This window comes from Hippichthys cyanospilos, chromosome 17 (genome assembly GCF_059441005.1).
Source record: "Hippichthys cyanospilos isolate Australia breed blue-spotted pipefish chromosome 17, RoL_Hcya_1.0, whole genome shotgun sequence".
Classification (NCBI taxonomy): domain Eukaryota; kingdom Metazoa; phylum Chordata; class Actinopteri; order Syngnathiformes; family Syngnathidae; genus Hippichthys; species Hippichthys cyanospilos.
In genome coordinates this window covers 4,400,042-4,425,950 of record NC_142385.1, presented here as the reverse complement: position 1 = coordinate 4,425,950, position 25,909 = coordinate 4,400,042, and the positions used below count along the sequence as shown (strand labels likewise).

The following is a 25,909-nucleotide window of genomic DNA, read 5'->3' as shown; positions in this document are numbered from 1 at the left end:
TGCTGAAGTTTTATTCTTTGTTGCATTCGCGCGTTAATTAATTTAAAAGTGGGTAGTCTAACTTTAAGGCAGTGGTAGTTTAATGTCAAACGCGTACTGTGTATTTTGATTGTTATATGGTGTATCTGTTTTATAAGGGATTTGAAAAGAGTTGCTGTTTTGTTTAAGTTTTTTTTTTTTTTTTTTTTTACTTGTGGCCTAGCCTACGTCTACGGTCATGCGTGTGGCTACGGCTAAGGCTCACCTGTGACCAACAAGACAGAAGGATTGAAGAAAATCAAAATAAAAAAGGAAAAACAAGAGTCTGGTCATTGAGTGGAGCCCAGTTAGAAGCTCAGCTTTGGTACCACCCCTTCAAGTGTGGGAGAAGCACAGCAAAAAAGTTCAAACACTTGACAGAGGATGTCGCCCATTGATGGTGCAGGTTTTTGGTCTTGCTCCGTTTGGTTGAACAAGGTCTCTCCTAGCATACTTTCTGGTGATTTGCCAGTCTTGTTGAAGCTTAGTTGTTTACATGAATAGAATTTGTTCAAGGCTGAAAAATTGAATGTAGTCCATGTTCACCACACATTGGTCTTCGCTAACTTGATATGCATGCTGTATTTTGGCAGTTAACACCATAAAAAGCAGTATCTTTCAAACCATTTTTCAAATTTGCATCAAATATTTTATTGCCACTCCAGTTGAACTTCACTGTCACACTAAACTAAGACAAAGAAAAAACCCAACATCCACATAAAACACAGTTTATATTTGTTAGTGGATCTTAATGCTAACAACCAATACAATATACATAGAGGGGCTTAAGAATAACATTGTTGTCACACGTCTTATGTTATATCCCCTTAAGCAAGATATTTGAACACTCATTTGGAGCAACTCATACAGACATATCATTAATTAACAACATGACAAGTGTCTACCATTTTTATGGAACTCTCACAAAACAAAATGGAGTGCTGTACTTCAAACAGCTCCAAAACTAAGGAATTCATAAAAAAGATCACTGATGTTTATGATCCTTTCTGTTAGGCACATTAGGCACACTATTCTCACAAATTGTGACCCTTTTGTATGTACTGTATTTCTCCGTGTATAAGTCGACCTCGAGTATAAGTCGACCCCTCCTTTTTTTTTTTTAACTTCAATTTGGGTGAATTTTACAAAAAGGCCAGAGAACGTCTAACCTTGACTATAGTGGTTACACATAACATGGCTGTGCAAATAAAACACATGGTGTGTGTTATTATATTATTACATATGTATGATGAAATTACACTACATTTAGACACATTTCTTCATTATATATCAATTAACATAATGTTGCCGTTATGGGGGAAAGGGGTGGGGTGAAAATGAGAAGTCTGACGCAAGGTACGCGTGCGTAGACTCAAATGCTGAAACTAATGTTGCAACAGAAAGAAAATGTGAGGTTTCAATTATTTATTTTTTGACACAGTTAAATCGTGAATTCATCTAAAAGTCCTCAGTCATCGTCGCTATTTTACACGCCAAATAGCTCCTCTCAGGACGTCCTTTCATTCCTGCTCGTGATTTGCACAAATATCCTCAATACTCTTCAACAGGTAGTGCATTTGAAAGTGCAAATATGCTTAAACGGATGCATACTATATCGAGTGGTGTGTGTGTGTGTGTGTGTGTGTGTGTGTGTGTGTGTGTGTGTGTATGTATATAGATAGATAGATAGATAGATATCAGTGGCGGTTCGTGACTTTCACACATACGCCTTCTGTGATGTCAGACTATCGAATAAATACCATGTTCCCAAAAGTTTTTTAAATGCACCGTAGCACATTGAGGAGCTCTCTTTACCTTCGAACCCCAGGTAAAAACGTCAACATTGTACGTCCATATTAAAAATTGCTACCAAAATAGTATAGTAAATGCTGCGTATATATAATATACATGTATACAATCAGAAAACATACATCATAAATAAAGAATATAGAAATGATTTATTTATCTTTGAGTGCCGCTTGTTATGGCCAGATTCCCTAAGAGTTATCTCCTTCTTCTCTCTTTCACATCACTAGCAATCTTGGGACCCATGGCTAACCCTTTCAACTTTGAATTAAGCAGTAAAATGCACTATAAATACGGTTTTGTAATCACTCACAATTGAACAAAGCTTTACCGTTCCGCCATTTTGAAACAAGTGAGACCGACCAATAGCAGACCACCATCTCCGTGAGGAGACGCTGACCAATAGAACTGTAGTGACCTATATATATAATTTTTTTTTATGCCTTGTAAATGATACGATATTACTTATTTCCCATCCAAATGTTTTTTAAACACAGACGTGGAAAAAAATGTTCTGTTTTGATTTATGCGGGTATAAGTTGACTTCTGGAATATGGGGGTTGAAAATGAGGGGAAAAAAAAAACTCAACTTGTACATGGAGAAATACATTATTTAAATTGAGTATTAAGGGCATGCGATGTCATTTGAATCGTCACTGTAATTTTGACATAGTGGTTCTGAGTTACATCATGTATGATTTTTGACACTTTCTTTTGAAATGAAACCTGCTGGCCAATCGTAGAAGTGGTTCCATAAGCAGTTGACAGAGGGAAGATAAAGAAATAAAATGAAAGGAACCAGATAAATTAACATACATATAATAATCGTATATGACAACAATAAGATTAATAAGCAGTTGGATTTTACATGTACACATATTGTTAATTGGTGAGGCGATGCTAACCTTTGTAACTGCTTAATTGAGAGATTGACATGCTAAACACAACCATGTTGTTTTAGGATTTTATTTTTTCCATCAAATGAAAATGACAAACATATGTTTTGGCAAATAGCATCCATATTACTCTATAGTTAACTTTCGTTTGATGTTTGTTTCTATCTGCCAGCATTCATCTGTCAATTTGACCCGTGATCCATTAATGTTAAAAATATCACAATAATTTAGTAACTCAGCATTTCAATCAATATTGATTACACTTATAACGCCTCTAGATTTAGTACTTAAGGATTACATTTCCTGGTTCTGAACTGTTGCAGTGTAACAATTGTATTGAGGCACATCTGCATATATTTTAATGGTGTACATTTCTGGTATCAACAATTTGTTGATAAAGCTTACATTTTAAACTGCAGGTCTAAGAATATTTCTGGGGGCTTTGCTCAGTGTATAGAAATTTCTGAGGATCACAGAACAGGTCTGTTTTTAAGGGCTTGAAGGAACTCAAGGGGGTAGTCCAGATTTTAAATAAAATAAACAAACATGCAAAACTCATTTCAAAATAATTATTGAAGTAATTCAATATTTCTGGGAAATATAAGTTCAGAGAACAAATTCATGTTCAATAGGTTAATCAATTTAATTATTTTATAAATGACAGATTCTCCCCCAAAAGAGGACACTATTTGTTGCTGCGGACAAATATATAATAATAAATTAATGATCTATTTTTGTGAACAAATATTTCATTTTAATCTCAAAATAGGACACGTTATGTTTAATAGTATTATTCCATGGACAGATATTTACTTATTTTGGTTAGTTCTCAAGTCTGACACTTTGTTGATTTTTTTTTTTTTTTTTTTTTTTTTTTTTTTTTTTTGTAAAAAAATATGTAATCATTGTTATTTCTTTGATCCAAAAGGGGACATTTTATGTTGATTTTTTTTGTTTTTGTGGGCCAGTACAAATTATGTATGAAAGGTTCTACAGTTTAATGGATCGGACATGGCTTAATTTAAGTATTTTGTTGTTGTTGTTTTGAATCCAAAAATGCTTTGCACTGGTTAAAGGGTACTTCCAATCACTAATAGGGCTGAAAAAATATTTCACAGGGGGTATATCACTGAAAAAAGGTTGATAACCACTGTTTTAGGGTAAGCATGCCTTAAATCCCAAAGCTACCCAACTTATATTTGTAAATAATACTTCGTACTAGGTAAGCTCCTTCTTGCCTCTTTCACCGCACAATACATCGAGCTATTCATTTAATTTACATACTTGTTGTTTTCGTTAGACTCTTTGGGGATTTATTGCCTGTTATATGTTTTAATCGCCTCTTGAGCCTAATACCTCAAGAGACACTATGTACCGTAATGAAGACATTTTTATACTCCTATTACACATCGTACCTGCGACTTGACTGTTAATGGTGTCTCTTGCTATTTTGTGTCTACGCGGGAGATTGCAAGAACCCGTTAGCCGAGATAAGCAGATGCTGAGTGTATCGGGCACTAGAGAGCGCCAAAACATCGGAGGAAACTCAACTTTAATATCCAGTAATTATATTTGAATGTATTATTTCAACAGTATTAGCGCTAACATTTAATTCAAAACGAAAGAAGAGCGAAACATAAAAACTAATTAAATAGGTGACGAGGAGCAAGTAATTTTTTTTTTGAAATATTATTTGAATCAACTGTCCTGTCCAAGCAGAGTAATGGCTGACAGACTGCGTCATCCGCGTTCATTTAACTCTCAAATGTCCGATTAAACTCTTGTACGTTTCTGAATTTATTAATCTGGTAATTGCACTTTAAATGGTATGTGGAAAAAATGATACTGAAACATATTGAGATATTTTGTAGGGGAACAAAGTCTTTCTAAAGGGCAAGAAGAAAATCACGTAAAAATCATTTAACAAACTAAAAATAAATAAAAAAAAAATAATCATTTGATCAACTAAAAAGACCCATGCATGACAGTCGCATTTGTTGTGGATAAAAGTGGAACATGAGTACAACTGTGGCTGCTCATGCATTAACACATTTGTGTATGTGTTTGTTACTCTACTTACACTTCTTTTTGATAACAAATTAGCTGCTGTTTTTTTTTTTTTTTTTTTTTGCTGTCATTTTGTTAATTTAGTTTTGAGTCCCGAATCTAATGGCAAATGCCAATGTACTAGATGCAAGTCATAGCCAGTGCTGAAAATAAGGAATTAAACTTCTTGAGGAGGATTTGACCCAGCGCATTGGGACAAAATTCTGTTAATCTAGGAGGGACATTAAAACCGGAGACAAAAGAAGAATATCACTTGATCAATGATAAAGTCCTGATAAAATCTGCTGTGTAAATGTACCACTTTCAATTAGAGAAACTGCCCTGACTTGATAAATAACCGTGAACACAAAACAGCTAACAGATTAAAATGTAAAGCAATTCCGAAGTATTGTTACTATAAATGATAATAACTAATGCTACTCCTCTGCATGAATGGCGCTACAGTGGGGGGAGGGACAAATTTATTGGTTTGACTCAGACAAGTGTGTAAGTATGATGAAATTATTCAAAATATCTAGCTGCAAATGAAAGGCTAAAAGAGGCGTTGCTCCGTTTGGTTTGTGCAATTAAATGTTGAAAAGCAAGTGGCGCATTATTTTTTGGGAGTCATAAAACTGTCATGAAGTAAAGAAAGTGTTACATTTTATATTTTAAATTGTGTAACATTCTATTAAATATATTAAAACTTCAACCTCTCTTTTAAGCGTATCAAAATTGTCGAGCTCGCCTTGGCTCGAGCCGACCCTGAATTCGAGGAATGTAATTTTGATACATTGATGTGGCTAGTGTGTGAATAAATTGACATTAAAACTGACTCGTACTCATAATCCTTTAACGTCCTATTTCTTTTTGTAACGTTTGAATCATACATCTACATTTGATCTCTTTTTTTGGCAAGCTGCAACATTTCTCTTATTGAATTGAGGCTTGTTTTTGTTTTGATTCCACTGACATATTAGGATATCCCTGAATGTTGTTCGAAAGGTCTTGTTACACAGGGCGTAGCACATAGGGTTGATAGTGCTGTTAACGTAACACAACCAGTAACCCAGTGCCCAAAGAGTTCCCGGTATACAGTCCTGGCAGAAGGTGTTGACTAAGACCATTATATTGTATGGTAACCAAGTCATAATGAAGGCCAAAAGGATGGCACTCAGTGTCCGTGCTGCTTTCTTGTCATTTGCCTTTTTTTCATTCTTGCATTTATTCACCTCTTTCTTGGCCTTCGATGCAACCCTTTTCACATCTTTCATGGATATATTTTCGGGTGATGTGTCAGAAGGCAGTGAATGTTTTGACTCTGATGATTTTATGTTCTTCTCCCTTGCCCTTTTACTCTTCTCTCCATCTAGAAAGAACAAATAAGACATGATTCATAGTTCATATGTATGTCATAGGATACATTTGTGATACAGTTCTTTTTTTTTTTTTTTGCTTCCCATTCGCAAAATGTATGCGTGGCAGCATGAAAGGGGCAAATATACCCATCCAAATATCCTTAGCTCAAAAGCAGGCCTCTGCCAAATGTAAATTTTCATACTTCCCAAAATCTGCTAATACAATGTAACTTTAACAGGCCAATTTAATGCAGCCATTTAGTGCAAAAACAGTGAATCTTAAGAAAAGATGCAGTCAAACTCTGAAAGCATATATATGGTCTTAATGTTTTACATTGGAGAGATGTTGATCATTGAAAAAGCAAGATGTTTAGGTAATGGGGAGGTAACTCATTTTTTAATAAATCAGGTAAAAGTTAGCGCAGGCCATCTATACTGTGTGTAGCGTTTAACCTACATATTAAACTTAGGTATGGAATATATGAGAGATTACAAAAAGTCACATACAGTGTTCCCTCATTTTTAGCAGTTAATGGGGAGCGGAAACCCCCCACGAATAGTGAAATCCGTGAAATAGTTGTAATCTGATCCTGCCCAGGAGTTGCATTACACTCCTGCCCTCATTGGTCGATGTTGCACCGGGAGCCAATAAAGTGTCCTGTACAAGTAGCCATCAGCTTATTTACTGACTGCCTCACCAGTCTTGACCTAGCTGTTGACTGTTAACTACAGTAGCTAGCGCTGAGTGAATCTCACATGCGAGTGAGAACGCGCGGCTGAGGGAGTACGGCGAGGACGAAAGAACGTGTTGGGAAAACGTTTGCATTGCTGTTGTAATAAATTGAAAATTAGAATTTTGGTTGTAAACTCTGCTGAGCTGTAAATAAAGTAAAGAACTGGAACACTGATTGTTTTCATGTTTACATGTCAGCTACGGGCTCCATTCGAAATCGACGTCGGAGTGCCCATGGCATGTGCGATTACAGTCAATCCATGGAGGAAACCTTTATGGTGTGTTTCTCTGCAATATTGTTTTTTTCATGAAAAAAAAGCGAAGCACTGAGGGTGCGAAAGATGAAGCGCAAAGTAGCAAGGGAACACTGTATACTGTAGGCTTGAATCCAATCCTGCTTCAAGCATGCTCAACAATAGGTAATATTACTATAGCCAACCTGACGAAAGTCTTGTTTGGTCTGCATCATTTACTTCTTCCTCCTCTGAAGCATCATTCTTGTTTGAAGTGTTGTGGCAACTCTGCTCTGCTGAGGTGGTGTGGTCAGCCCTTTTGAAACCACGGAATAAATGTGATGAAAATTGGTAAAAGAATGCATTACACTTCCCTCTGGTTTTCATTCCTCTTGGAATATTCAAGTTGTCTTTCATGTTGTCTGAAGGAAGCTGATTTTCCTCAATGTCATTTGTTGAGTTCATTTGTTTTGTCGATGCTGTGTTTGATTTTTCCTTTTGGCTCTTGGTCACACTATTGTCAGTCCTGTGACTTTGAGTCTGACTGGTTCCTGCTCCAGAGCCCTTAAGACCCTGTATATCCTTGGCACGTTTCTCTGTCTCCTGATAGATCTTCCAAAACAGGGTTGTCATTATAGTGACTGGTAAGTAAAATGCCGCTATAGCAGTGCAGAATGTAATAATGGGCTCAGACAGAAACTGGATGAAGCATTCGTTCGGTGGCACTGTCCGCTCACCAACGATGTACTGCCAGAAAAGGATGGCTGGGGCCCAAAGAATGAAAGATATCGACCACGCTACACAAATCATGGTCATGGCTCGTTTGGTTGTGCGTTTGGCGCGATAGGTCAAAGGCCTGGTAACAGAGAAATACCTAAAGGGAAAAAAAGACCATGATTACCCATTGGAAAAAAATGGAACACCATTGCTATGTTTGTTTCTCAGCAACAGCAATAATAATCCTTGGTCAGTTCAACGCATCCAACTATCACTTTTTCACTATTAATGCATATTTCCTCCATTGGTTCGGCCCATTTCTTGAAACAGAAATTACGTTCTCAAAATGACTTGGAAAATCCCGAAGGCACCACCAAATGTTCAAAACGGAATGTCATTTTTATTGATTTCAAGAAATTGCAAGTGCCTTAGTATGTCACAGGCATCTCAGTGTATCTTTGAACAAATAGCCTACAATTACAGATCTGTCAAACTCATTTTAGCTCAGGGGCCGCATTAAGCAAAATATAATCCAAAGCAGGCTGCACAGGTAAAATCATGCTATAAATCACAAAAAACAGTTAATGTCAATAAGATGAGTGCCAGCCTTGTCCCAATTTCAAGTAAATACAAAGGTTTAACTCTAAATATGTTATTGAAAAGTAAATTAAAAATATTAAGCAAAATAACTTCTTTTTGGTTGTGTATGTATCACAATATAGCATTTTTCTTAAGTTTAATGTTATGAAAGGAATTTTTCTATGATCTATTTTTCAATATATTTGTGAGATACATATTTTTTATAGAACACAAGATGAATTAAACATAAATAAATAAATACAATGAAATACAAAGATCCAGAAAAGGATAAAGGCTCAAATAAAAATCTGTGGTTGTATAACTTCTTTGCAAAGTGTGCAATGATGTACAAAGTATTGAACAGGATTAAACAGTGCGATTCTGTCTCATTTTGGACGCTGGATGGCACACACGTAAAGACATCTTAAAATACTAACGAAGAAGTAGTTCTGAGATCACGTCCAAAAACTGGCGCTCTGAGCTAATTGCTGAGCTGTAAATAAAGTAAAGAACTGGAACACTGATTGTTTATAATACAACACAGATCAAAGCTGAATGTCTGATAATGGCCCAAATGACTCAGGGCTATTGCGAATGTCTTTAGGGTGATTGAAATATTTTACCTGCAAGCTATTTCGCACAAGCATGGCAACTGGCATCTTGTTTGTAAGTCGCAGTGCTGAGCTGGACATTGCTTGGAAAAATTAAGACTTTTTGTGTATTGAAATGTTGTTAAAATTGAGGAATACTGCGGAGTCTGACTGAGGAAGTCAGTTATCGAGAACAAGTGTGAGTTGTGTTTCAATTAAAAAAGCGATCAAACAGAACCACGACTGAGTGAACCCTTTTGGCACATGCAAGGGCATTACAGAATTAAAGACAGTGGACTAATGGGTTTTGTCCCTTTTATTTATTTTTTTTAATGCTTTACGAAATAATCATGCGAGCCAAATTGAAGGTCATCCTCCTGGGCCGGAAGGACATTTGACACCAATGAGTTTGCCATATTTAGGCTATCTTTTTCAAATTAATACATCCTGCTGTTTGAAACCTTTTTAGTTAAATAAGAGTCTAATGGCTGCTTTTTATCATATTTTGTGTGAGTCATGCATACAGTCTATTCTGGTGTCAAAATGGGTCAGGAACATAACACCATCAACACCATATACGATTTCTTTGGTTCATTTTATGTACAGGGCTGCAGGCTAGATTTTTTTTTTTTCCCCCCTTTTCCGGTATTTTCTATTTTTTGTTTGTATTTCTTTTTGCGTGAATAAAATTTAACATTTCATTGACAGTATGAATACAGTGTGTGGAATGTCAAACTTTGGATGCTGTTCCAACTGGGTGTGAAGCCTGGCAGTAATTACAGAATTGTAAGTCTGGAGTATTGTATTAAGTATTTCATTTCCATTTCAAGAAGTGGGCACAACGAAAGGAGAAAAACTGTAACCCACGATTTGTAGTTGCTTCCACTTAGGAAATAGTATTTGTTACTTTTTCTTTTCAACACTTTTATTAAATCGTATATTTCTTCATGTTTTCCTATTTTAAAATCTTATCAAATGAAGTATTACGATTTAGTTAATGAAAACAGCACAGATAATGAAAGAAATTAAAAAATGTTGATAAACTACACAAAAAGTACATAAAATGGTACAGCAGAAATATCTCCAGTCTCACTCCATGAAGTGAAGCCAAAGGTTGTACAACAACAAGGCGACACAAGGTTGAAAAACCAATAAAAGCTTCGCAGCCACTGGAGGGCAGAGAAAACTGCAGCCTTGACCGACATGATCAACAGGCAACCAGCCATGAAAAAATGAACTACAAACTGTATAAAGAGCGATCGCAATAAGGTACTGAGTGGCAGACTTTCGGTTGACAGACTTTTATGCGGTCAGCCAGGGCTCACTATTGATGTTTGTTTGCATGCATTCTTGTCGTGCGTTGTGCAAACGCTGGATGGGTGGAAAAAAATGGAAAGAACATAGATCTCTTGTGTTCAAAAAGAGCTTAGAATTTTAAAACATCCAAGATACAGTATGGTAATGAGTTATTCACATGAGAAAACGAAAGCTGACCAAACAGGGAAACTCAGTTTACACTCGAAATTCCAATTTATTACGATAACGCTCTGTTTTGTCCTCACCGCATTGCCCCCGCCGCACATTCCCACTCAAGTGTGAGGTGGAGACTATTGGTAACACAGTAAAAAGCTTGGACAAGACTGGCCAGACAATCAGTTAAACACCTCACGGGCACTCCCACAAGACATGTGATTGGCTCCCAGCACAATATCGACCAATGAGGACAGGAGTAGATTACAACTCCTGAGTGGATCACATTTCCTACCCTCATTGGTGGATGTCACGCTGGAAGCCAATCATGTCTCCTGAAGGAGTGCCCGTGAGCTGATTGACGGATTGCCTGGCCAGTCACTGAGGGCGCGAAAGATGAAGCGCGAAGTAACGAGAGAACACTTATATATTTCCAATAATCTTATCTAAACAAAGTAGGTCTTACTTAAGAAACACACATACCTGTCAAAGCTTATGACAAGAAGGTTCATGACTGAAGCATTACTGGCTACATAGTCGATTGCGAGCCACAAGTCACAGATCACTGGTCCCAGAGCCCACTGATTCATAATGATGTAGGTGGTATACAAGTTCATTGATAAAGTGCCAATGGTCAGGTCAGCGAATGCCAAGCTCAGCAAGTAGTAGTTGTTCACAGTCTTCAGCGCCTTGTTGATCTTGAAGGACAGCAGAACTAAGATGTTCCCAACAACGGTAAAAAGTGAAAGTGATCCAGTGAGGAAGACAATTACAATAACCTGAAGATGGGAAGAAAAAAAACAAAACACAATAATAATTACATCATGTACCGCATACTTTAACTGTATACTCTCAGTGAGAAGTGAGGCTTAGGGTGTTTCATAAGTCTTTTAGGTCATGTTGCCTGTTATCTCAGTGACGGTTGAAAATAGGAATAACCAACTCACATTTCCTAAAAATTATGGCTTAACATGTTTTTGTAGCAAAAATCCTAGGAGACAAAGTCTAAAAAATGAATGTTACACTAAACGTATCACAAATGTTCAATAGTTACCTACTTGCCAAAAGAGAGCATAATACATGAGTTAATTGTTTTTTTTTTTTTTTTTGTTCTACATTAGCTCATCTGATTGTCTTAATGTCTGAATGTGTGTAAGAAACATTCTTCCTTAAAGGCCATGTGTCATTTCGGAATATTGAGTCCGTCTGTCAGTTTTGTATATTACAAATCTGTATGAACACATGTTCATGACTCTTTCATATCAATCACCGAGACAAGGAATGCCTTTTCCTTCCCAGAGAATGCAATTATCAATTAAAAAAAAAAGCAATACATTTTGTGCAAAGCATCTTTTATTGAAAATATAAAACCATTCAATCAATCAATCAATCAATCAAATTTTATTTGTATAGCCCTAAATCACCGAAGTCTCAAAGGGCTTCACAGATGAAAAGAGGTCATGTCAAGACTTCTTTCGAAAAAAGAAGTCATACAGAGACATCTTTTTGGTGTAAGATACACAACAGCATCGCCTGTCAAAGCTCCCAGAAGGGGAAGGAAAAACTCAAAAACCGCAATCGGGAAAATCAGAAACCTCCAGAAGGGACCACAGGTGGGAGGAGCCCCCTTCCAGGCCCACAAGTTGAAGTGGATGCTGCATGTACCAAATACAGACAAATAGATCCACATTTCAAACCATTGACTATGAAAGAGAAAATATTAAGAGTTCACCTTTCAAAAGAAACCTGCTTTATTTTGGTGCGCTTGCCAGTTCCAAAGATCAGTTTTTGTAAATTGGCATGGGATTATAATTAAATGATTATAAATTTCAAAAAGTTGCGAATAAATGTGTTCTTAATGACCAACAGTATGTTTTAAATATAACCATAGGTCTAGTTACCATTGAATTATATTAAGTACATGGGGGGTGGCACTGCTCTGGAGGCTGCCATGTTTGTTATATTTAAGGACAATGGTAAATGCAGCACCTCCAGCAGCTCCCGCTGTCCATAGTGAAAAACGGTCTAAAGCTTACACAGTGTCCACCTCAGCCCCATCTCCAGGCCTGGCTTCGGAGGGGGGCCCAAGTGACTCACATCCAGACAAGGAAAACGCAATGTTTTTCATCATAAGGGCTCTGGTTCATTTTTATTATTATTGTTAAGAATGGATCGTACCGATATCAAGTATCACTATCAGGCTGATACCAGGTTTTATTTCAAGGTACATTACTCGTGATGTCAGCTAAAACTACTTTCGACTCTCTTTTCGAGCAGATTTGCATTTATGAACTGCAAATTAAATTTAAGAAATTAGAATTTGACGTTAATTTAATAGTTTGTAGGAACACTGTCTATTGAAATAAATAAAATGATCTGTTTTTTTTATTTTGTTTTTTGCCTAGGGGTCTGTATCAGAAATACTGGTACTAGTGGTATTGGTACTTAGTATTTTTTTCATCTAATTATTGATAAAAATCTATTCAACATAGACTTCATTAATAGAAAAATGAACAATTCTGGCTTAATAATTTGGCACACAGTGAAGTTCAACTCAATCCTGAGAAAAAGAAACTGTATTTAATAACTGTACAAAATACTCAAAAATCAAATGTTCACATATTTACTTTGTGTTCATATAATTATTCAAAGTAAATAAATATGGGTGAATCCATTTAAATCATTATTTAAAAAAAAATACAGCTGTTAGCGAGAGGAGGTATATTTTGATTATTTTAAAATCGCTCAAAAAAAAAATAAATAAATTGGAGCACATCAGAATTCTTAATGCTTTTTGTCTTTGAAAATGCCTCATCATATAAATGTTACCTGCCAGACTGTATGTCCTCCCAATGGGTCAAAGTTTGTTGCTGCCTGGATTAGTGTCCGATTTCCAGGTGATTCCGTAAAGTTTGCCCCATGCCAATTAATATGACTGGTATTGAACTCATGGGTTCTCCACCAACCTTCACTACCAGACAATATGGCAACTTGGTGGAATGGGCCATCTAAAATGGAAAGAAAAAAAACAGCATAAGAAATAAGACCATAATCACTCCATAATAATGATTGTAAAATTCTGGAAATTTGTTTAGATCAGAAATTAAAACAAAACGCTAAATGATATAATAGAGAAAACTCGGTCTGGTTTTCTGACTGGCAGACATATTACAAATAAAATAAGTATAGAAGCTTTCAAATCTATTGAGTGCGCATTTATTTTGAAAGCTTTGGATATTTTTGTATCTGGAAATTTAAGGAATCTATTATAATGTAATATGCAAATCCAATAGCTCCATAAAACTTTAATTAGGAAGCCACCTGGGATAGGCACCAGCAAGCCTGCGACCCTTGTGAGGATATGTGGCTGTAGAAAATGGATGAATGGATAACATTCAAGACGGATGATCCCAAAAGCGGAAACAAGTATTTAACAAGTTTGCCCGATGTGGGTCAAGCATTAGTAGGTTGTCTGTTTTGCTGCATTAACAAAAATGTGACTTTCCAGGGAAACTAAATCAAACTAAATCAGAGGTTTATCAGGGTTATTATAATTATTATTATTATTATTATTATTATTATTATTAAGACCCAAGCAAGTTAGAGGCATATCTAACAGCCCATTATCTACAATACATAACTGGAGCCCTACTCAACAGGAAGTTGGCCCTATTCAAGTTCTTTTCAGAATTTATTATTATATTTTGGGCCTCAAGGTCATATTTAATCAGTTATTACTCTGAATTATGCCATTAAAAAAAAAAAAAATATATATATATATAGATACTGTAGATAGATAGATATGCAATCATCCAACATGCCAGTACTTCAACATGGTACATGCTGTAATGGCTTTTAATAGCTTGATTTATATTTATATTTTTAAAATAAATACTTGATAAATCAGTCATGTTTCAGCCAAATATTGGAATTGTTTTCAGCTTAGTGATATAGATATAACTATATGTAAATAATACAATAAATTATGGTTGCTACTTCACAGATTTTCGGTATTGATGGTGCTTCTTTATATATGAAGGATTAATGTGTGGCCCTTGGCAGTATTTGCGGTCTCAGCTTTTTATCTGCAGTCGTAGTTTTTCAAATATTAAACATAGGCAGTACCCAAAGCAGCTGGAATGAAGACTGCATCAGAGCTTGAGGTGTCATCCATAATGATCAACAGGCATCTAAAGAAAAAAGAATAGAATAGAGAAAAAAAAAAACGTAAGAGGCAAAATGAATGAAACTTCCTTCATCCATTCAATGGTCAAGAAAAGTGACACTATTCTAAAATTACCTTCAAATCACACTCAAGTTCATGTTTATTGAAAGTCAGCATACACCTGCCACTACTAAAAGTGCATCTCATAAAACACAAATAACGTTCAGATGTCCTTATTTGCGTTTCCTGAATTTCTTATATTGACTTCACACATGACATGATTAGCAGAAACCTTTTAGCAGGGGGATCTCATTGCACAAAAGAATCAATAAAAGAGCAGTAAAAGTGTAAAAAGAAAAACAAAGGATAAAACAACATTGCTCAGTAGTTGGATTATGCTATTGCATACAATGAAGGAAGTCATCATCACATGGAGAAGGTATGATACAATGCTGTTGCCAGAAACTGGATGTTGTACTGTACCTTAGTGAAAAGCCAATGAAAAGACAAAAAGAAAACAACACAGCTGTCAAGAAACTGACAAGAATGTCTGGCAGTATTGGTGGTCTAGTACATGTGACAACATTGTCCTATTTTTTATTTTAATTTTGTCTGGGCTATATTACGCACATGTGGTTTTTTTTTCACCTTTTGTCCTCATTTCAAGAGGAATGATTCACACAAATTACAGTGCCGCTCATTACAACAGAACACCTTACATACAGTGAAGAATGGTGGTGGCAGCATCATGTTCTGGGATGCTTTTCTTGAGCTGGAATTGGCACCTTTGTTAAGGTGGAGGGAATTATGAAAAGCACCATCAGCTCTTGAGCGACCTAAAGGGCTTTGCATAGGAAGGACACTGGGAGAAAGGAGGAGGAGGGCATTTGCTACTCCTAGAATCTGCTTGGACCGCCCCAAGTGCCTCTACAGATAACTGTGAAACAGTAAGAGGTTCATGCGGCTTAAGGCTTGTTATACATCCGTGGTCACACTCTGTATGTTCATCACTATGGTAAGGTGTCACGTAGCTTGCTTGCCCTTATGCTCACGCAGTATGGAATTATATTGGTGCCACTATCGTGAGTGAGCAATGAAAGATTTTGAGCACAGAAAATTATTTTTCTTGCTCAAAATCTCTCATTATTCACTCACAATACCCCTCCATCTCTTTCTCAACATCTCGTTCTCTGCGCACTTATGTTTCTCCCCCTTTGCTCACTTAACTTTTCACACACTTTCCAATCAGCTCCCACTTCCAATTCTTTCTTGTCTAGTTGTTCTGTGTAGTCACATTTCTTGTGCGTGTACTGTATTTAGTTTCCAGTTTCCTTTCAGTGCTTGTCGGGTCATTGTCAACGTGTTCCATGTTGAAGTGCAAGTTTCTGTCGGTTTCTTGCTGTCCTTGTGAATTAGGTGCCGGTGTTTTCCAAAGTTTAGAATTGTATCTTTTTATACTGAGTTTATTTGAGATATTTTGTTTGTTTGTTTGTTACCTTGTAGGTAGTTGACATTTGTGTTTTCTTTTCTCATCTTTAAATGATCATTTTTGAGCTTCCCTCTTTCTGGGTCCACACCCTCTCCCATCTTGCTCAAGCATGACAAAAATAAACTGGGTCGAACAATTTTGCGCCCGTCATTGCATAAATGTCACTACGGTGGAAATGGCTGTAAGGAATCAGTTTTTTCTCCACCATTCTACTGTATAAGTCAGGTGAGTGTTTTTGCTTGGCTCTGTTTTTGTAGTAAAAGCACAGCGGGCCATATTTATTACCTCTGAGTGTCCACAAACCAGCCTTCATGATTTATTCCTCCCCCTGTGTGAGAAGTTGAACGTCCTCGAGGCTGTCACGACACGAAGCGCGACAAACTTTTTTTTTTTTAATTATTTTGTTGTGGCCTTAAGGTGGTCAGTGCCTATAATGGCAGCAATCTCCAATCTCCAAGCTGAAGAAAGAGACCTATCACGCTTCTTTGACCTGTGGGACTTTGCAGGTAGTTGGCAGGTGTGAACTGGCCAGACAGAGTGCGGCTTCGGTGTTTCCCAAGGCAAAAAAAAAAAAAAAAAACAGGTGTAGGAAGAGTTAGGTGAGGCCATGGAAGACAACTTCTGGATGGCATTGACGAAATTCTGGTCCACATCGAGTCTCAGGAGGGGGGAAGCAGTGCACCATTAACACTGTGTACAGTGGGGACAGTTGGCATGTTGTGAGCTGGTTGGGCAGAATACTTCAAAGACCTTGTCAATCTGACGACACGTCTTCTCTTGAGGAAGCAGAGTCTGGAAACTCTGAGGTGGGCTTTCCTATCTCTGGGACTGAAGTCACCAAGGTGGGCAAAACAACCCTTAGTGGCAGAGCCCCAGGGGTGGATGAGATCTGCTCAGAGTTCCTAAAGGCTCTGGATGTTGTTGGGCTGTCCTGTTTGACACTTCTCTACAACATTGTGTGGACATCGGGGACAGTGCCTCCGGATTGGTGAACATTAATAGGTGCTCCCCTTTTTAAGAAAGGGGACCGAAGGGTGTGTTGCAACTTTAGAGCCTCCCTAGTAAGGTCTTTTTCTGGGGTGCTGGAGAGGAGGGTTCATCAAGATGTAGAATCTCTGATTCAGGAGGAGCAGTGTGGTTTTTGTCCCAGCCACGGAACAGTGGACCAGTGCTACACACTCAGCAGGATCCTTGAGGGTGTGCAAGGAAGTTTGCCTAACCAGTCTACATGTTTTTTTGGACTTGGAAAATGCGTTCGACTATGTCCCTCAGGGAGTCCTGCGCAGGGTGCTTCAGGAGTACAGGGTACCAAAAACCCTGATATGGGCTGTTTGGTCTAAATAAGACTAGATGTAGGTATGCAGAACAATTTTTCCTGGTTTCTTAAGTTTTGAACTTTCAGGAACTTGCCAAGGCATTTAAGGCCCGCGAAAAAACAGCCCGGTTGGTCCAATGAATAGGAACAGAAGAGTTTTCCCCTAGTTGACTGGTCAAAGGATGTTTTTTTTTTTTTTTTTTTTATTTCCCCTCAGAAGGGACTAGCAGATTGAAGTGGGCAGCTGAAGTCTGCTGTTTAAGAAGTTGGAAAGCAGAGGTGGTGCAACAGCATGTAAAACTTTAAACACGTAAAATTCCCCATTTAACAACTTGTGTCCAGTGTGCTGCAAGGGTAATGCCAAAAAGGTTTCATGTTGAGAACTTTTAGAGCCTGCTTGAAAACAGAATTAATTGGTTCAATGTGGTTCTGCAGTCCTCCAACCAACTGCTTATACAGCACAGGTGTCAAACTCAAGGCCCGCGGGCCAGAACCGGCCCGCCACATCTATTTATGTGGCCCGCCAAATGCTGATTAGATGTCAAGTTTCTAGCTAAACTTGCAGATTGTCTTAAAAAAAAAAAACTGTTCCAGATCTATCTTTTGAACAGTTTTTACCAGCCTCTAATTTCAAAACTAGGTAAGGATGTAAACAAGCAAAAATGGCGTTCATTAGACACCTTTTTCTATTTTTAAGTCCTAAATTTCAGGATTTTAGAGAAATTCAGGGGTGCGTCAAAATTTAAGCAATGACTGTGAAGGATGCTTTTTTTTTTTTTTTTTTTTTTTGACTATTTTTAGATTTTTTTTTCCGGCCCTCTGACAGAAGCTATAACTACACTGTGGCCCACGATAAAAATAAGTTTGACACCCCTGTTATACAGTATGACAAGTGTGAAATAGTCATTGTGTGTAAAAAATAATTGAGCATTTTCCGTGTTCCCTCTTCCTGGCCACCTTGTCCAGCTTCTCTGGAGGGGATCCCCAAGTGTTCCCAGGACAGCTGAGAGACACAGTCTTTCTTTTATTTGTCATTTCTCTTGGGTTGAAAGTAAAGATACCGTATAGCTTCTACTGTATAGCTTTTAGCATCACAGAGCATAGACAACAAATAGAGCAGGAGAAAAAAAGTGGGAAAATTTAGCCAAGAGTGAAAGTCATTGTCATTTGAAATAGTAATACTAAGATCTGTGTTCTTGTGTTTTGAAATTTTACTGAAAAAATGACGTTGAACAAAATTTACACCTTAATTCAGTTCCTAGGTATTTTATTTTAACAACAATTTATGGCATTACAGAATTAGACAGTCAGACTACCTTGGTAATTCTCGTGTTAAAAACATGTTAATCATGGTTAGTTTTCAATCAGATTTGCACACAAAATGACCATTGAGTTAATCATTTTACTAGTGCTATTTTATGCTTCATGTCGGCTGCTATTCCACCACTGCTTGTCTGCTGTAGTAATCTATACATAATGTCATGTCGTTTTAGTATCTTATTACAGCATTGTTTTATTAAACTGATGTTGATGCATTTTGTTCTTAGCAGACACATTTGACACTTGCACAAGAACTAGTTTGAAAAAATAATTTTTTGTTAAAACTGGTGCATTTACAAAACAAATGATGAATTTACAGTACATTAACCCTATTTACAAATAAACATAAAAAAATACATGCACGCATTCATAAAAATTATGCAGACAACACACGATCATGTTCATGAAGCCAACCAAATCAATCAATCATCATGGAGCTAGAAAACACAAACATTCCATTCATTCAGAAAGCTTCCATTGCATTGCTGATTATGGTATAGATTAGCATAGCCTGTAAAGAAAAGTTGACATTACTACTACAGGCTGTACTAATTAAAGCCAGAATCATCAAATCCATCGGCTCCAGCTCATCCACAACCCTCATGAAGACAGGTGCAGAAAATGAACTGATGGATGGACGGACAGACGGACGGACCAATGACTTGGGTTAATATCTTACTTTCAGTTCAGAGGAAATAGGACAATTGCATTTGACATAACTACATAAATTGACAAAAAGTTACATAGTTTGACAGTTATTTCACAGTGGGTTATTTCACAGTGGGGAAAAAAAAAAAAAAACTATACAGTACATCAAACACAAAGTATAACTGGAAAAAAAATCGCAAATGAAGCCCATATCATGATAAATATGAGCCGCGGTTGGCAACCTATAATACTCAGTACAGAAGCAAAAAAAAAAAAACAACAACACTGAGCCACACACTCTAAAGTGAGGATGACAATATAAAAAAAATAATTTCACTAATTTATTACAAAAATTACTCTGATAAACCATCTTGTTTTAGAAGGGGTACAACGTCAAACATTAAACAACAGAAAACAACACACACAACCAACCATTCACATACAGACATAAACACCTGCATTAAAAGGATATACTCTATAAACAAATCACCATTTCATTTTCTCTAAGGAGCAGGTGCAAAGTGGATCAATATACTGTAAATTTCAAGAGATTACTTACATAAATAAAATTAGTTAATCATTTTGATTTAGTCAAATGTCTTCATCTGTGAAATTAAAGCCTCAAATAATATGTAATAATACCTGCAGCCACCACACATTTTTAACCAAAATTGCCATTTATTTTCTTGTCATTTTATATCATGAGAATCAGCCAGTCAGTATAATAGGCTGAAGGATAATTTCACTTATTGTAAAATATTGTTTTGCAAGATAATAACCAGTTAAATATATTACTGTACCCTATATAATATATATATATATATATATATATGTGTGTGTACAAGTAAAGTTTGTTTTGCTATTAGCAGAACTCTGCTCTAAAGGCAATGCAGTTTTTAAATCTAGATATGTATCAAAAAAGAAAATGACACCTCAAAAGCACAGCCATTTTTTCTCCTAACATGGTGATGTGTCATATTGTGGTGATAAATTTCCTTTATTTTTACATATATATATATCCAGACACACACACACACACACACACACCACCCCACACACACAAAACGATGTTAGTAAAGGGGCCATAGATAGATAGATGGATAGATTTTTTTTTTTTTTTTTTTTAAATCTAGATATGGGGTACAGTAATCCCTCGCTGTATCGCGGTTCATCTTTCACGGGTTTGCTGCTTCACGTATTTTTTACAGTGTAGATATTCCTCACAGTGCATTGTGCTCTGAATCCTCATTGGCTCAGGGGCTTTACTGTTGTCTAGAAATAAAATATTGACGCTGTACTGTATTGGTGTTTCATTTGTCAATTAATACAAAAGGCAAGAGGATCCAAAAGCTTGCATCCGTGTGCGCTTAGCTCAGCACACACGCACACGTTATGAAAGTGCTTGTAAGCACATTGATTGACAGCTTGGGCTCTGAGAGCCCATCACTTGACTCGTAGGCGTGCCGAGAGCAAACGGACACACCAGTTGTGTGCCTACAGAGAGAGCAAAGGAGAAATTTGGAAATCTGACTTTTACCTAATTTCTTTTGTAAAAAATTGAAATTTCAAGTGTATTGTTATGATTTAAGAGGCTTTGCTTTAATTCGATGTCCGGGCATATGAGTTTATAAAAATCGTCTTGCTCAGAAAAAGAAAGAGCGCCAACAATTACCCATAACAATGTGCGGAGTCAGGTCAAAGAGGCACAGTTGGAACTGTGAAATACGCAAGTGATAATTTTCCAACCTCGTATTACTATATTTACGAAATACTTATTACTGATTACTTACTTATTATTTACTAATTAACCAATTTTGGCCTTTAAAACTGGTTTTGATTTTTGGTTTTATTCTGTCATTCAGTTTTGCATTGTAAAATAATTAAAAAAAAAAGCGGACTACTTCACGGATTTCATTTTGCGCGTGTTATTTTTGGAATGCAACCCCCGCAATAAATGAGGGATTACTGTATAGATATAGGTCTGCTTGTCACTGCTTGTGAGGCCTCCTGCTCAGACTTGTTTTTCCAGAACTGGCTGCTTGGTGATATCACAGCACAGCGAGCCTTTGACATACAGTACTATGGAAGCCAACAAAGCGGATCGATTTCCTTTGATGTGAAATTAAATTAAAAAGATTAAATACATTTGGAATGAGGGACAAAGATACTTTATTTACACAGTCAATAATTACAAGTACAGCTTTTAAAATCATTCAGAAAAATTAGATATATCCTTATTTACAGTACAAGAAAAACACACTTAAAAAACTGCTTTACAGTCATATAGGCATGCAGGGCAATTAACATATTTTTAACCTATGGTAAATTTGTTCTGGATCGAAGTGTTCCTTCAGTGACTATTTTAATCTCTTTATGTTGGTGCAAGGAATCTTCTCACCCAGTGACAAATACCGCTATGGTTACATGGTTCAATATACCAGCCTTTCCTGTAATAACAAAAAAAGAAGCAAAAATGCAATTATTCCTTGGAAAATGAGGGAAAAAAAAAACAGCTGGGGGGTGGGGGTGTAAACACTCTTTATACTTCTGGATACATGCGTTACACGGGCTTAGATCAGTCCTTATCGAATAGTGCGACGCACCTCATGGGATGCCACGAAGGGCGCCTATGACCATGGGGAACAGGCTTTGTTTTTGCCGTGTGGTGTAATTGTACATATCCGGCACCAAGTGGTGCTGTAAAGCTCTCATTGTCAAGTGGCTGATATCAAGAAATAGTACCAATGGTTAGAGAGACCTGGTCTGAAAGACAGCGCAGAGGCACTCATCCTGGCTGCACAGGAACAGGCCCTGAGCACCATAGCAATAGAGGCCCAGTTCTACCATACCAGAAAAGACCCAAGGTCTAGGCTTGGAAGGTCCTGAGACATTCCAGCACATAACTGCAATGATGCAAGATGCTCGCAGGGAAAGCATACATGGAGCGACATAACCAAGTGGCAAGCATGGTGAAACCCCAAGATTGAAGTGGGAAATACCGCTGAAGGTGGTGGAGAATGAGCGGGCTGAGATCCTGTGGGATTTTAAGATACAGACAGATAGAAAAGTGATGGCGGATCAACTGGACATATTGGTGGAGGAGAAATGTCTCAGTCCAGAAAAACGCAATCCTGTACTTGGAACAGCAAAGATACTGCGCAGAACCCTGAAGCTCCCAGGCCTCTGGGAGAGGACCCAAGTTTAGAATTACTAGAAAGAGCTTTGTACCCTGATGAATTTGAATGCATACATGACTAAACTCGAGCATGTACATGACTGGCGACCTGACTGATGACTGAAATGTTGAAATGTTTGGATGATCTTCCAAATAAGAACAGGGGCTTTGGAAAGTGTTAGTATGTTGCAGAGCTATGGCCTGTTATTGGATAAGCCCATCTAGTGTTTGCACTGTTACAAAACCAACAAAACTGTAAAGAAACGTACTGTAACCTGCTGGAACAATAACTGACACATGAATTCTCAAATGCTTAATCAATGGCATTGACAGTGGCATCACTTCTGGAACGCCCAGCATTAGAACATTCAGCAGCCCCCACACAGCCTCATCCTCCACCACCATCAGCAGCTTAGCCTCATCCTAACAAGTGCATATCCAAATTTGTATGAAGTAGAGTTTGTGAAGTAGTTGGCAGCCTCATCCGCCCGGTGTGAATACGTTTTTTGTCCAAAGCTGCAAAACGCAAGAAACCTTTAAACACTCAAACTGTGGAGAAACCTCACACTGTCATGTCTCAAGCACAACCTCATAACCCACACCCCATTCATTTACCAAGACAGTGGGCCCCCGTGTTACGACTTTAATCCGTTCAGCGGCTGGGCTCGTAACTCGAATTCGTCGTATGACGGGCAATCCAAACCTATGTTAATTAGTGAATGAGTGCAACACATGCAAAAACCTTAGGTAAAAACATCACACTTTTATACACATTAAAAATTAGTAACATAATCTACCGTACAGTTACATTTAATAACATAAATATACAAAGGAAAAATGACATTTACCTTTGGGGCGATGTGACTTGAGCTGGTGGTGGGTGGAGGCGGAGGGGAGCAGAGACGAATCCGCAGATTTTTTTTTTTTTTTCTTAAACGAGAACTTTTTTCAAATGAGAATTTTTTTTAAACTGACTTTTTTGTTTAAAGGAGAACGTTTTTAAACGGGAACTTATTTTTTAACGAGAACTTTTTTTTTAAACGAGAACATATCACCCGCGATTTCCTTCTCCTTAAGCCATAATAGAAGAAGCCTCTCCATTTTGTTGTTGACCGAGGTCCTTCCCCTGGCAAGGAAAGTCATGCCCTTAGAACCCTTGCTTGCTTTAATGGTTTCCTTGTTCTTGAGAATTGTACCAATTGTCGAGCGGTTACGGCCATAATCACTAGCAAGGTTAACTATGCGTGTGCCTCCTTCGTATTTTTCTTATTATCTCCTGCTTTGTTTCTATTGTCATCATCCTCTTACATCTTCCTTTACCGCCACTTGCAATTTTAGAAGCCATGTCTAACATTTGCAAAGTCTTCACAACACACCGACCAGCTCACGCCATCAAGCAAATAAGGGAGTTCGGCCAATAGCATATCGGCATTTCTGTGATTGACGTGACGTCGGCCAATAGCATATCGGCATATCCGTGACTTCCTTAATCGACCAATAGCATATCTGCATTTCCGTGACATGTGAGAAGTTGTTTTTGTTGATGCAGCAAAGCAAAAAAAATAGTGCGGACACACTGACTGGCATGTTGGATGGTTCGTAAGATGAAAGGTTTTTGCGTAAGAGGGGGACAAAAAAAACGCCACGGTCCACGTCGTAAGATGAAAAATACGTAAGACCGGGGGTTCGTAACCTGGGGGCCCACTATATACTTTGCCCAACTCCATAATATAATGTGAATTATTACCAACCCCATGTGAAATTACATCAGTCTCCATTTGTGGAGCATATATCATGTAGCAGCATTCTCCGTACCACAAGTGAATGTCTAATTTAGGTTACATTCAGATATTATAAAGGAGAATTAAGGTTTTCAATCATGATTGTCATTATTACTAGTTTTATTATTATTGTGTCAACTACAAACTATAAAGTTTACGTAAAGTCACCAATAGGACTATCCCAAGTAAAACGACTGTCAAAAAGGTTATTACGAGCAAACGTTTTCTGACAAAATACATTGACGCACACATACACACTTTGTTCACTGTTTCTATATAATATAATGAGACATTGTTCACAGCTAAACATTTTTTTATTTACTGCCGACTGGGGAACATGTAGCGCAAGGCCAAGTTAGCTACCTTTGCATCATTTAGCTTCCTTCAAAGCTAACTTCCTTTAAAGCGAAATCGCAAGGCATCTAATTTCACTCTTCTGTAAATGCACACATTTACACAAGTTTCACACGAAGCAAAGACTTCTACCACCACTATTGAACAACATTTTTTTAACATTTTCTGGTGCATCCAGAATAAATATTTACGCCTACCTCATGTGGGAGCATCTACGATTCAGGTAGTGTCGACTACTGCGACCCGACATTACCGGATGTTGTCGGCATCAAGTTTGAAGGCTGAAAATGATGTCCAGTTGGTTAAAAGCAAAACGGGCTAATTTAACCATAGGTTTATGAAAGTTTGGCATTTATTAATTTTCCTTACCAATATTGTCAATGCCTCCTTGAGTCCAATCCATAATTGGGCAGAAGCTTCACTTGACGTGTTAAATACCACGTATTGTGCAAAACCACATAATCTAGAAAAAAAATCCCTAGTCTAAATTGAGCTGTGAGATTCGGTGAGTTGAGTAGAATTTAAAAAAAAAAAGTGTATGTATGTATGTGTGTATGTATGTGTGTATATATGTATGTATGTATATGTGTATATATGTGTGTGTGTGTGTGTGTATTTATATATATATATATATATATATATAAATTAGTGTGTGTGTGTGTACACATTCAGCCATGAATAGTTCACTTGAAAGCAGCAAATTAATATTTTTTAAACAATTTGCGTTGAAACAAAAACATTGCACCAATGACTGTTATTGTGTACTTTTTTCAGTGTAGCAGTAGGTGTAAAGTCAGAACAGGGCGCCTTATTTGCATTACTATCCATTTTACCATGATTATGAAATTGCTGCTGTGTATTTTGGAATCTGAATCTAGCATTTCTCATACAATTTCAGTACTTTTTACTCAACAATTCACATCAACATACTCAGATTGCTGTCAAATAGTTTCATCGCAAACGTACTCGTAAAACTGTAATATTTGGAAGTAATACGATACAAAATAATGGGCCGTATGATAATACTGCCATGATAAAACCATAAAAAACTCAAAAGTATTAACCTACACTTGAATTTGTATAATAAACGAGTGGTTAAGATGAAAAAATAAATACTTACCAGGCGCACGTATGATATCCTCCTTGAAACTCAGCCCTACTTGTGAACCATGCTGTTTTCCTTCCTGCTCAGAGTGCTCAGGCAGTGTGACGGGAG

General features: G+C 37.3%; 1 protein-coding gene and 1 long non-coding RNA gene across 2 annotated transcripts in view; one reads left to right on the top strand and one right to left on the bottom strand.

Annotated features, from left to right (window-relative positions):
• LOC148409276 (uncharacterized) overlaps window positions 1–25,909 on the top strand; it is a 40,808-nt gene that overhangs the window by 331 nt on the left and 14,568 nt on the right. The gene's annotated exons all lie outside the window — the stretch shown is intronic.
• On the bottom strand, window positions 645–25,909 carry chrm3b (cholinergic receptor, muscarinic 3b). Its single transcript, XM_088439620.1, has 6 exons — window positions 25,814–25,909; window positions 14,572–14,636; window positions 13,276–13,454; window positions 10,930–11,225; window positions 7,297–7,964; window positions 645–6,135 (listed from the first exon to the last, which is right to left on the bottom strand). The coding sequence occupies exons 2-6, from the start codon at window positions 14,618–14,620 to the stop codon at window positions 5,651–5,653; spliced, it is 1,677 nt and encodes a 558-aa protein (XP_088295746.1). The 5' UTR covers window positions 14,621–14,636; window positions 25,814–25,909; the 3' UTR covers window positions 645–5,650.

Excerpts from the sequence above, each read along its gene's own strand:
- chrm3b (XM_088439620.1), bottom strand. The coding sequence starts at position 14,620 with ATGGATGACACCTCAAGCTCTGATGCAGTCTTCATTCCAGCTGCTTTG. Across the intron at positions 11,226-13,275 it reads GAGGACATACAGTCTGGCAG|GTTATTGTAATTGTCTTCCT; the intron begins GTAACATTTATA and ends TCCCATCTTCAG. Across the intron at positions 7,965-10,929 it reads CTTGTCATAAGCTTTGACAG|GTATTTCTCTGTTACCAGGC; the intron begins GTATGTGTGTTT and ends TTTTCCCTTTAG.